The 13863-nt window shown below is 36.2% G+C and overlaps 1 protein-coding gene across 1 annotated transcript in view; it reads right to left on the bottom strand.

Moving 5' to 3' along the window:
- Positions 1-236: 236 nt before the first annotated feature.
- Positions 237-13863, bottom strand: part of LOC129216176 (homeobox protein slou-like) — a 28133-nt gene continuing 14506 nt past the window's right edge. The window contains exons 2-3 of the mRNA XM_054850356.1: positions 12330-12574; positions 237-512 (exon numbers count right to left, since the gene is read on the bottom strand). Coding sequence (XP_054706331.1) covers positions 237-512; positions 12330-12574 — 521 coding nt within the window. The remainder of the gene's footprint in view (positions 513-12329; positions 12575-13863) is intronic.

The following is a 13863-nucleotide window of genomic DNA, read 5'->3' as shown; positions in this document are numbered from 1 at the left end:
TGTAATTCAACCTCTATAAGTTGACCACCTGCTTAAGTTGACCACTAAGGTTGTGCACCCCAAGTGGTCAACTTACACAGGTTTCACTGTACCTGTAACGAAAAAGCACCATTCAAGCAAATTACTCATTAATAATTAGTTAGTAGATAAACGTTAAAATTCAGAGTTACTTATCATGTTTAAAGAAATCAGTAACATAAAGCTGATTTTGCAACAATTTTCTGTTTTTTGATCTTTTATATATGTGGAGGAGGAGGATGTGGGAAAGCTCCCTGACCACACCCGAAGAGCCAAGGGGAGTAGAGATAACTGAAAGCAAAGCCCGGAATAGGAAATGAAGGGTAAATCATGGGAGCGCGATTTCCTGGATCATCTGGACCGCATATCACTTGATCGTCTTTCACCAGGACTTTCACAGCGACTCGGCGAGGTGGAGAAAGACCATTGCCAAGCTCTTGCTGTAGCTGGCGTCTTTTCGTCTTGTAGCGACGATTCTGGAACCAAATTTTTACCTAAAGAAGAAAAATCAGAGCGTAATTATTTACGTCTAGAAATCTACGTCTAATGATCTAATTCGACATTTATTGATGGTTTTTTCTGAAAATAAACAAAAGAAAATATTTTATTTCATGATTTACACTTTTAGGAAAAAATGATTCAATGTGTATCTGTTGTATTTCAATGTGTATCTATCTTATGTGTATCTGTTACAAGAATTACTTTTCCTTTTCACTTCCTTTTACAAAAAAAGGAAGTATTGTATTCGCGAAAAAATTTTCACTCAAAATTCGGCCTTAATTTCCATTTTGCACACCCCCGAATTAATGTTGAGTTTTTTTCCAACCCGACCACACGCGGATAAGTGCCAAAGAACGTATAAACACCCGAAATATCCATTTTGACATTTCCGGAGTTAATTACAACGACTTTTCTCGTGACGTCCGTATGTGTGTATGTATATCGCATGACTCCAGAACGGTATGTTCTAGAAAGTTGAAATTTGGTACGTAGACTCCTAGTGGGATCTAGTTGTGCACCTCCCCTTTTGGTTGCATTCGGGTTTTCTAAATGGGTCTTTCGCCCTTTTTTGTGGGGAAAACATTGTTAATTTCGATGTATACTCAAGTGGTGTATAATTTGGCGGACACTTAGCGATATATCACCAGTTTTTTGGTCGCCAAATTTTGTTGCCAACTTCGCGACAAATTTGGCGATTTTTTTTAAAAATAAAAATATGGTTTCAATTTGGCCACTGGTGGTGATATTCAGAGAGTAAACTATTGAATCACATTAAAATTGCCAATAATGGGAAAATGACATTAAAATTGGGGTAAAAGGAAGTCATGTGATGCACACATCAGCTCGTTTTTTTTAATCCCTTATTGAGTCATCAGCAAGCGCTTTCGAATTAGTGATGATATCACAAATTATTTACGACTAGAAATCAAGCAATATAAATTTATAAAAAAGCCAACGATTTATGATTTTAAATGTTTGTGCTATTCCCATCGAAGAAACATTGATGTCCACTATCTATTGGCAAAAATATCTGGACTCTTTCAAAAATCAACATCTTTTGAAATTTCGAAAAATACCTGACGAATTGTACTGTAACTTTTGTAATATAAGGGAAAAGGATGTGCTTGAGCTCACACTTTCTACAAAAAATTTAACCACCTATGCATTAAGGAGACCAAGGACGGATCTAATTCGGTAAATTCATTCAGTTCATAAAATAAGCTTCAACAATAAACTGCACCATGAATAACAGTGTAACCCTAAAAGAATTAGTTTTATTTAAATTTCTACATAAAACATAAGTTCAATGCGAGTAGAATATTTTTTATGCGGAAATATAAAATGTATTTCTCTGTGAATGAACTGGAAAACACATAGATGATTACAAAAATATACCAGAGATGAGCTAAGCAGAAATAAAAACACACATCTGCTAAAAATTTGCAGTTCAACCCAGGGCCAGACTAACTAAAAGTGAGGCCCAAGGCTCACAATAATTTGGAGGTCCCCTGAAGGCTATTATTTTAAAAATTGTGTGTATTATTTGTATAATTGTATAGGGATGTGCCGGATCGTTAAAAAAGTAGATCCGCGGATACGGATACGGATCCGGATCATTAGTATCAAGATCCGCGGATACGGATACGGATCTCTCTCTCTTTTTTTTTACCCAATTCAACTATCCAAGTGTAAAATTCGTTACGGAAGGTATTCCCGTCAGAATAATGGCAGTTTCTTCAAAAAATGTCAACTGCGGCAAAAATATAATCAAGACTATGATTTACTCTTTAAAGAAATTTCGTCCGCCCAACAAAATACAGAGCTGGGAACACTTTTACAAACAGTAAATAGATAATTTAGTCTCACTTTTTTTAAAGGATGCCGAGAAAAAAAAAGAAGAATAACAGAAATCCCAAATCAATAACCAAAACTAATATTAAATTAAAAATTAAAAAAACAAAACATGTCCCAGAGAGTCGACCTCATATTAAGATGAATTTCGTGGGTCAGAAGACACATTTGTTAACAAATATGAACTGAAAGCAGGTAAAAATTTCAATTCATTGAGTTTTTTCTCCTTATCTTCTGACTATGAAATCTCTACCAATCACGCATATAAAGGCTTAAAATTGCATTTAAAATTTACTTAACAAGATTATAGCTCCTACTGTATATAAGTTGGAAGTTTCAAATAAATATCAAACGCAGAAAATTTCTTTCTTTCAATTAGGGCCAATATTTTTAACGTACGGGTAAATTTTTACTGCCGTAATTGGGAAAAACGTTAGATCGGTTTTTAATTAATATCTCTGGCAATTAAAGTTCTACAAAAACGAGGCGAAGCTAAGAACACTTTCGATCAAGTCACCTTTTGAACGAAAAATGAACTATCAAAATCGATTCATCTATTTAGGAGCTACGGTGCCACAAAAAGGCACACTGATACACACTTTTAAAACTTATTTCCCCTTCCTTTTTTTCAACGGGGGGGGGGGGGGTACAAATTGGCTTCTGCAATGATATCTTTTAATTTAAATAGGGAATAAAACCTAATTTAAATGGAATTTAAGAGTCTTTTATTCAAATATTTAAAATTTTTTAGAAGTGAAATGATCCGTTTAAGATCTGTCAAAAAAGTAACGGATACGGATACAGATCTTTATTTCCCCTCGGATATCCGCGGATACGGATACGGACATCTGAAACATCATTAGTTGTAATGCTATGCATAATTCTTCAAGTAATTAGGGACCCCTTAGGAAGAGGTGGCCCCAGGCCCAATCCTAGTAGGCCTGTGCGGTAATCAGGCCCTGGTTCAACCTGACATTTTATTTACAACTAGTGGTACCCGCACAGCTTTGCCCGTACTAGAAAATTAAAAGGTTTTTTTGTTCGCCTGTATATTTACAAATAATGTATGGTGAATTTCTCTCCAATAGGCTTGCACATGTTACGGTTCCACGTTATAATAAATTGGTAATTTTTTCGTTCATCTTATGACAATTTCGCTCGGAAAAATGTCTTAAAATTAGAATAAAAAAAGAACAATATCGAATTTTCGAAAAATCGCTTCGAGGTGAACACCCCCATGCTACAAGCTATTTTTGTGCCAAATTTCATGAAAATCGGCCAAACGATCTATGCGCGTTACAGAGATCTTGAGAGAGATCCGGAGTGACTTTCAGCTTTATTATTAGTTAAGATTTCCATCATTTACATTGAAAGTTCACCACAGTTTGAAATATTCCTTGCATACACAAATTCTATAATTATGTATATTACTTAAAACATTTTATGCACATTTTAATAAAAGAATTGTTCCGCAATGACGCTGAATTTTCAATTGAAGGCTCACCTACATTTTAACATGAAATTAATTAAAAACAATTATAATTCACATTCTAATTGCCATTGAATGTTGGTTATTTGTTTTACCTTCCCCAGAAAAATCAGGGTTTTCTATAGATATTTTAATTTGTGCGAGCATGTTTTCGACCTTATATTAAGAAGTTTATGCAGAAATGTAAATTAAAATTGGAATAAACTAATAATTAATTGTTAATTAATTAACTTGATCATAGTATATTGCATTGTCATCGGGTCTGATGCTACATAAAAAAATTCAGTATAATTCGACCGCAGGAAGTGGATGAAAATTAAGTAACTATATCCCTCCAAAACAGATAAGAACCTAATAAAATTGGAATAAACAAATAACTAACGGTTAATTAATTAATTTGATCATGGAATATTGCATTGTCATCAGGTCTGAGGTCACATACAAAATTTCAAAATAATCCGACCACAGGAAGTGGATGAAAATGGAGTTGCAAAATTCCACCCGAACAGATAAGAACCAAATCAAGTTAATAAAAACATGGTAATAATAATAAAACATACCGATTACATAGAATCAAAATTATAGACCTGAAATCGAATTCCCTTTCTCAAATTGTTAGGCATTATTTTTCAATAAACTTTAACAGCTAATGAACTTTCATTACATACATTTTAAATTCAGCAATTTTATTTAACATTTAAAAGTACAATTTTTCAAGAGATAAGTTGCAGAACTGAATTACAAAAAAAAAAAAGAAAAATAAAAAGTAAAAAATAAAGAACAAAAGAAAAAAATCGTCAACTGTAAGATTTAGAATCTTAGTAAGTGAAAAATAAGTAGATAAAAAAAACAAGTGAGAGTACCATCTAGCCCAATAATTATTATTTTAACTATTACTTTGTGTATGTTTTAGAAATGGTTCGATGAAATAGAAGGAAAGAAATTAAGTCTTCTACTGCTTCCGTGTGGTCACAAAAGTTTTGTTTTATGTATTGAAAATTTTTCGGTTTTAAATTTGAACCTTTTATTCATACTTTTGCTGGTCAATGGCTGCATTTTTGAAAAAATATACATTTGCTTGTTTTGTCAGTCACTGAACAAACTATATTGTTTCAAAATTTCTACTGCAGTAGTATTTTTTGAAACAATTCTCTTATTCATATTGATACTTCTTTTATAGCTTTTCTTCTTCTTCTTCTTCTTTTTTTTTTTTTTTTTTTTGCTAAATCGTGATTTTTTCAAAATGAAACGTGAAGATTTTGCACTTCGTTGGCTAATAGTATCATTTTATTGCCTTTTTTTTTATTGTAGACTTGGCATAAATATACATTTTGTTTAGAATAACGAATTAGTCATTTTAATATTTTTTCTTTTGTACTTGCCACTAAGTGATCCCTAAACGTAAAGTCACTTCAAGCCACGTTCTAACACCACTTCAAGCCTCGCGCTGTTAGAATGGTTAATTTTTAATGCGTTTAGAACGTAGCATGAAATTTTCTTTTATATATTTGTGAACTCCTTGTCACTTTTTTCTTTTTCTGCGCTGTATTATTGTGCAGTTCGTTTGAAATTATTACATTCTGGAGTTCATTTTGTTTATTTAAACTTTTATTAATGAATGTCTTGGTTATTTATATCATTTATAATACAATATGTACAACGTTTTTACAATTACTAATCATCACCAAGCCCAGAGCCTGGCTATCAGACCACCGGTCTCTTTCCACTTCCAGCGTAGAATGTCTTATCTTTTTCCCACGGATAGCCGGTTCCTTGGCATTTCCGGCCTGACCATGTGTGGGACACCTGTCCCATCTGCAGTTAATTAAAGCACGTGCTGCCCTGGTCAGCCACGGGCTGACATCCTCCCTCCGGTTTGAAATGCCATGAAGCATTGCATTGCAAACCCATAAAGTTCACATTCCTAGGTATTTTCCACTACCCTATGGTAGCCTTTCCATTCCCAGCAAAGGTACCTATATCAACCAAGAGCTCTGAGAATAGAAATTAATTTTTGATGTGTATTTTGGTTTATGTACCCACATACGAAATTATACCTCATACCAACATCTTTTGACACATAAACATATATTTACTTTATCAACCAAATTAAACAATTAATTCATTCCACATTTAAAATTTCAAACCATGATTCAAATAACTTTAAATTTCTGAGTATTAGCAACCAATACAAATTTCCAATCAAATCATAACACATTTTTTTTTTTCATATACATAATATCTTACATATAAACATAATTAATCATACACCATAAAGTTCAGAAATTCCTTATGCCTTTCCCTCCTCTTCATACAACCGAGATAATGCATCAGCATCCCCATTCTTCTTGCCTTCTTTGTGTTTTATTCGAACATCAAAGCGGGTTAAAGCTAATGCCCATCTCTGCAATCTCGCGTTTTTCGGGATTCCCTCCATCAAGAATTTTAAAGGGTTATGATCGCTGTAGAGAGTTATTTCCTTCCCGAATGTCCACTCTTCGAACTTTCCCAGAGCCCAAATCACCGCATAGGCCTCCCTTTCGATAGTACTCCATTTTGCCTGAGATGGTGTTAATTTCTGGCTAATGAAGGTGATTGGCCTTTCCTTTCCCTCTTTATCTCTTTGCACCAGACACGCACCAATCCCTACCAATGAGGCATCTGTATGGATTTCAAATGGTTGAGACATGTCTGGTGTGCTCAGTATGACTTTACTGCAAAGGAATTCTTTTAATGTATCGAACGCTTTTTCGGCATTCCTGTCTAATGTTATCTCATTTGGGATGCTTTTTCTTGTCAAATCAGTGAGGGGCTTCGCAATCTCTGCGTATTTAGGAACGTATTCTCTATAGTAGTTGAACAGACCTAAGACCGAACGAAGAGCTCTCTTCGTCTTAGGTACCTTAATTTTCCTTATTACCATCAATTTTTCTGGGTCAGGACAATGTTCTCCTGATCCCACTATGTGCCCTAAATACTTTACTTTCGGTTTTGCGAAGGTACATTTCTTTAAATTCGCCGATAGCCTTAACTCCTTTAAGGTTTTAAGTACCGCCTTTATGTGCTCCAGATGACTCCCCCAATCATTCGAAAAAATGACAATGTCATCAATAAAACTTTCTGCATATTCACTATGCGGTCTCAACGCTATGTTCATGGCTTTCTGGAACGTAGCTGCTGATCCCGATAATCCGAACGGCATCACTTTCCATTGGTATTGCCCCTTAGGTGACACAAAACTTGTCAACTCCCTACAATCCTCTTGTAGTGGGATCTCCCAATATCCTTTTAACAGATCCAACGTAGTTAAAAATTTTGCTGCCCCTGCTCTAAACCTTAAATTTTCTGAATTTTGCATTGGAAATGGTACTACCTGTGTATCAGCATTCAACGCTCGATAATCACAACATAAACGAATCGTGCCATCCTTTTTCGCAACACACACAATTGGATATGCAATTTCCCCTGATGACGGTTCAATTAAATCTTTTTCTAATAACTCCGCTATTTGTTTTTCCACTTTAGCTTTCAAAGACTCTGGTACTTTATATATATAAGGCTGCTTTCTTTGTGCCCCCGGCTTCAACTTAATGGAGTGGGCTCCCACGTTTGCCCTTTTGATTTGCCCATCAAAAACCTCCTTATATTCCCATATAATTTTTTTCACTTCTTCCTCCCGTTCGGCGGACAGATTTTGATCCCTTAAGATGTCTTTTATTTCATCATATTGAACCTTTTCTTCCCCTTCTATCGGGAGATGCTGCACTTCCCCAAATTCTTCATCTACCTCATAAATTACCCCTATTGTATTTATTGGTTGAACATATTTTCGCAACTTGTTTTGGTGTAAATGTCGCACTGATCCCCCTGGTAACTTTACCAAGTATGAATGTTGTGATTTCTTTTCTACTATCTCCCCTGGTCCTTGCCATTTTGAACAGATTTTATTTGTAGAGTCCGGGATTAATACAATCACCTCATCCCCCACCTGAAATTGTCTCTCTCGTGACCTCAGATTATGATGGTGTGTATACTTCTTTTGTTGTACTTCCGCTTGTTCGCAAGCGAATTCTTTGGCTTTCTCTAATTTCTCCCTCAGCGTAAATAGATACTCCCCGACTGATCGGCCTACTCCTTCAGGCACGATTATATCTCCCTCCCAACTAGCTTTTAATATTGCCAGTGGTCCTATGGGAAGATGCCCATATACTAACATAAACGGAGGAACTCCAGTCGTAGAATTTGGAACCTCCCGATACGCCCATAACAAAAATGGCAACTGTTTGTCCCAGGACCTCCCATGACTTTTGATTGCATGGTGCAGCATATTTTTCATTGTCGCCACAAATCTCTCTACCAAACCATTGGACTGGGGGTACCCTGGGCAAGAAAACTTTGGGGTTACTCCTAGTTTCTTCGATAATTCCTGAGTTAATTTAGCCTTGAAATTCGATGCATTATCCATTGCAATCATTCGTGGTATCCCGGTTCTCATAAATATGTCTATAAATGCCTCACATGTCGGCTTCGCATGTAAGGATTTTAGAGGTATTGCCTCTGGCCATCTACTGTGTTGATCCATGACACACAATACATATCGATGCCCCCTAGAGGATTTTGGTTCTATTGGTCCAAATATATCGGCGTTTAGGACTTGAAACGGTAACCCAGGGCGTACCACTGCTTCAATTGGAGCCCGGTCATTTACTCGTACTTTACGCCGTAACTGACAATTGTCACAACTTTCACAAAACGCATTAACTTCTTTCGTTAATCCTTCCCACCAAAAAGACAGTTGTATCCTATCGCGGGTTTTCTTTGTCCCTAGATGACCTCCTGTTAAAGTTTCATGTGCCAATTTTAAAATCTCTCTCCTTTTATTGAAAGGAACTACTAATTGTCTAGTTTCTTGTCCGGCTACCATCCCCTTGTGATATAAAAGTCCCGATTCTACCAAATATCCATTCTTTGCCTGTTCCGCATCTTTGAAAGCATTGATAAGAGTCTGACATTCCGCTTGCTCCTTTCGAAAATTCTCCGATTGAGAAAACTGTCTTGAATCTAACACCCCTGCTGTTTCTTCTTTTTCCCATTCCAAGTTTCCCAGAGGTGTAACGCTCGGGCTTTCTTCTCCGTTATCTCCAAACCCTTTGGTTTCTTCTTTCCTCCCCCCTTCTGACTCGCTGCGTCTCTCTTCGCTTTCCCCCGCCGTTACCTCGCTCAGCTCACGGACCATGGCTACTTGCTCTGCTTCTCCACAATATTTTTCCCATTGTTCATTCACTAGTCTATAAACCTCAGGCGTAATTAACGCAATCTCATTTAAATTTTCTGCTACAGCCACATGCACAGTTACGTAAGGATTTACTGATTCATCAGCTCCTTTCCACAAACTCACAGGTACTGCCGCCAGTTGCGCTTCTACTTGCGGACCGATTGCTGGTCTAAGAAATATTTTACCTACCGATTCTAAATATTTATCGGGGATTATTGATCTTCGAAAAACACTAATTTCCGCACCAGTATCTACAAGGGCTCTACATTTATGTCCATCAATAGCAATATCAACTATTGGTCTATCCTTCTCCAATTTACCCTCCTCGATATCTCTGAGCACCAACTCTGAATTATTTATAGGAATACATATCTTATTAATTCCCCTCTCTTCTGGCGTTTTGCGTTGGGTTTTACTTGCCGCTTTCAGCTTCGGGCAAGCCCGTTTAAAATGTCCTACTTCTTGACACTCATAGCATTGCATTGTATTTTGATCTTTTCTTGTATTTTGTCGTTCAAATCGGTTATTACTTCTACTTTCCCTTCCGCCCTCCTTATATTGATCATAGCGAGCGTTCATACGGGTCTGCTGATGGTTTTCTTTATTTCTTTCCATCAGCTCTTTCTCTACCCATTTATTTACCTTTTGATCCCCATATTCGGGCATAGCAGAAATAAAATTATCGATTTCATTAGTCAACTTCTCCAACGGTATCCAGCTTTCTGTTTCCTTTAAGTATATATGTGATTTTATTTGCGGTCCTAAATTATCTTTAATTTTATCCGCTATCAACAGTTGTTTTAGTTCTTCCAAAGTGGTAATTTCCCTAGCCTTTAAATATAAATTTAATGCTGTACTTAGACGATATGAAAATTGAGTATATGATTCTTTCTTTACTTTCACACAATTTTCCCAGTTCTTTTTGTGTTGTAAGGGGGTGATTTGATATCTCTTCAAAATTATCTCTTTGATTTTATGATAATCGCTCAGATTCTCCTCACTTATCCATGTACTCATTCTTAAATCGTCATTTAACTTATATACTAATAACTTTCCCCATTGCCCTTCTGGAATCTCATATATTCTAAATGTTCTTTCTACATTTTGAAAATAGAAAGGCCAATCTTCTACTCTCTTCGGTGGTTCTAACGCGTTCCTCATCTTATTCAAATAACTCGTGAACTCATCTGCAACTTGTTCCCTACCTCCCGAAATTTCCTGAGCAGGATTTTTAATTTTTAGTTCTAACATTCTATACTCATGTTCTCTTTGTTTTTCCTCTTTTTCTCTTTGTTTTTCCTCCCTTTCCCTTTCCAACCTCTCTTCCACTATCGTCTCTAGCATATTTTTAATTAATTCTTCCTCGTAGTCTGTGGAATCTATAATTAATTTCCTCAATTGTAGTAAGGTGAGATTTGGAGTTACAACTTCCCCTAACTCTTCTGCTAATGCAATCAAATCTGCTTTCTTTTGTTTTGCTAAAAAGGCCATTGCGAGATTTTACTACAATATCAAAATCCCTTACCCTAGCAATTTTTAGCTTATCCTTTGAAGCTTTGAAATTTAAATCGCATTCGAAATTTTTACTCCTCCCTAACATAACTCATTCACATACAAATGCAATGATAAAAATAACAATTTCCTGTTATAAACCACAGAGAGATATCACTACTCCATATATATCCTTTCCAACCGATAGTGATTCGATTACCGTATTTATACAACAATACAGATACAACTCATAATTCACTCATACTACAGTATTCCTAGAGCAATAGTCATATTTTATCTAAATTACATTATTCACCACTTTGCAATTCAATTCTGTATTTTTCCAACCATGAAATTAATAACCATAATTTAATTAGATTTCCGTATTCCAACAACTTCATCTAAATAATATTACTCAAAACTTGCAATTCCATTACTATATTTTTACACCAATAAAAATATCTTTTCATGGCAATTACTACTTTTATAGTATTTTTACATCAATAAAGGTACTAATTTGTTGTAACTTATTTATCTTTACAATATTCCTACACCAATAGTAACACATTGCATAAATACAGTTACTCCTTATTTGCATTTAAATACCTCTTAAATTATTCATTTCCTGCTACTCATACCACAATATCATTATATAAATAACTTAATTCATTCATTAAATATGCACTTAATTATTTTCACGAGTATTTCTCCCTGTACCCTTTTACCATTAACAACAACTCAGAGCTCTTAGCACAAACAGTATGCTTGGGAATAGAAAGCTTACCATTTCTGATGTTTTTCTTCCGGCAAAGCACATCAGCATCCACGATATCGTTCACTTCCTTACCAATCACAGGGCTTGATCACTTTTCTTGCACGTCTAGCTCCAATGTTGCTATCACTTGGCTATATGGCTCCATTAAAAGTTCGCTGAAGATTCCGTTGAATCATAATTCTGGTTCACAGGACTCCGCTTATTCAGCTAATCCCCACAGGATCGTATAGAAACGTCCTTTTCGGTTGATCCGCAGCGGCTTCCTTTTTAAACATATCCTGTCGACTGCGCCATTGTGAACTCCTTGTCACTTTTTTCTTTTTCTGCGCTGTATTATTGTGCAGTTCGTTTGAAATTATTACATTCTGGAGTTCATTTTGTTTATTTAAACTTTTATTAATGAATGTCTTGGTTATTTATATCATTTATAATACAATATGTACAACGTTTTTACAATTACTAATCATCACCAAGCCCAGAGCCTGGCTATCAGACCACCGGTCTCTTTCCACTTCCAGCGTAGAATGTCTTATCTTTTTCCCACGGATAGCCGGTTCCTTGGCATTTCCGGCCTGACCATGTGTGGGACACCTGTCCCATCTGCAGTTAATTAAAGCACGTGCTGCCCTGGTCAGCCACGGGCTGACAATATTTGCTGGATTTTTTTTAATATTTTGCTCTTAATGAACTTTTCCAATCGTCATTTTACCATAAATTGATTGTTTAAAACTTCCTAAATCTCCTGATACAGAATCAAGCTCAAGTTTTAGCGGGTAAGTCTGCTGATTTAACTCACTTGCATAATATGCTTGCTTTATATTTAAACTAGAGGCAGGACAAAATAACTCATGTTAGTTGGCGTTGATTTTTAACAACGGAAATTTAAATTGCTAAATTAGAAAGTACATAAGCGGTGTATTTATGCTTACTTGAGTTTCTGTGAGCTTGAGTGCCTGCGCAAGGTCTGCTCGTTCTGCCCCTGACAGGTACCGCTGATGGCTAAATCTTCGCTCTAGTTCATAGACTTGAGCATGAGAAAAAGCTGCGCGAGATCGCTTCTTCCGCACCGGTTTCGTCGCCGATGACTGGCCGCCGAAGCAGTCGCCGTTGTCGCTCGGCCGGGATGAGGCAGTCAGTCCCGAGTCTTCCAGAGTAGTGGTCGTAACGGAATCACCTGGAATTTAAATTTTTCATGGGAAGGATGCAATTTCAGTATTTAAAGAACATATCGCTGTTCCGCAATGGGAAAAAACATTTTCGTTGTTGTAAAAACTAAATAAATTCTTCGTTACAAGATTTAAACTTATTGGTTTTTACTTCCTTTTACGAAGTAAAGGAAGTATTGTATTCGCGAAAAAATTTTCACCCAAAAAATCGGCCTTTATTTCCATTTTGCTCGCCCTCAAATGAATGTTGAATTTTGTTTTTTCAACCTGACCACACGTGGGTATATGCCTAAGAACGTATAAATACCTGAAATATCCATTTTGACGATCACTGAATTAATTACAACGAGTTTTCTCGCGACGTCTGTATTTATGTGCGTATGTGTGTATGCAAGTATGTATCTTACATGACTCAAAAACGGTATGTCATAGAAAGTTGAAATTTGGTACGTAGACTCCTGGTGGGGTCTAGTTGTGCACCTCCCTTTTTGGTTGCATTCAGATGTTCCAAAGGGGATCTCTTACACCTTTTTGGGGGGAAATCATTGGTAATTTCAATGCAAACTCAAGTGGTGTTATAATTTGGCAAACACTTGGATATATATCGACAAATTTTTTCGCCAACTAGGCGACAAATTTGGCGTTTTTTTTTTTATAAATCGGGTTTTATTTTGGCTACTATTGGCGATATTTAGGGAGTTAACCATTGAATCACATTAAAATGTCCAACATTGGGAATCTGCACAAAACGTTTTTCTTCCTTTTACAAAAAAGGAAGCATTGTATTCGCGAAAAAAATTTCACTCAAAAATCGACCGTAATTTCCATTTTGCTCACCCACGAATGAATGTTGGGGTCCTTTTTCGAATCGACCACACGTGTATATATGCCTAGGAACGTACAGACACCCGAAATATCCATTTTGACGATGCCCGAGTTAATTACAACGAGTTTTTTTCGTGACGTCTGTACGTACGTATGTGCGTATGTGTGTATGTATCTCGCATAACTCAAAAACGGTATGTTCTAGAAAGTTAAAATTTGGTACGTAGACTCCTAGTGAGGTCTAGTTGTGCACCTTCCCTTTTGGTTGCATTCGGATGTTCCTAAGGGGGTCTTTTTGCGCCTTTTAGGGGGGAAATCATTGTTAATTTTGACGTAAACTCAAGTGGTGTTATAATTTGGCGAACACTTGGCGATATATCGCCAGTCTTTTGGTCGTCAAGTTTTGTCGCCAACTTAACGACAAATTTGGCGATTTGTCTTAAAATCTGGTTTTGATTTGGCCACTGTTGGT

The sequence above is a fragment of the Uloborus diversus genome, chromosome 1 (assembly GCF_026930045.1).
Source record: "Uloborus diversus isolate 005 chromosome 1, Udiv.v.3.1, whole genome shotgun sequence".
Taxonomy (NCBI): domain Eukaryota; kingdom Metazoa; phylum Arthropoda; class Arachnida; order Araneae; family Uloboridae; genus Uloborus; species Uloborus diversus.
This window is presented reverse-complemented; position numbering and strand designations above follow the sequence as displayed.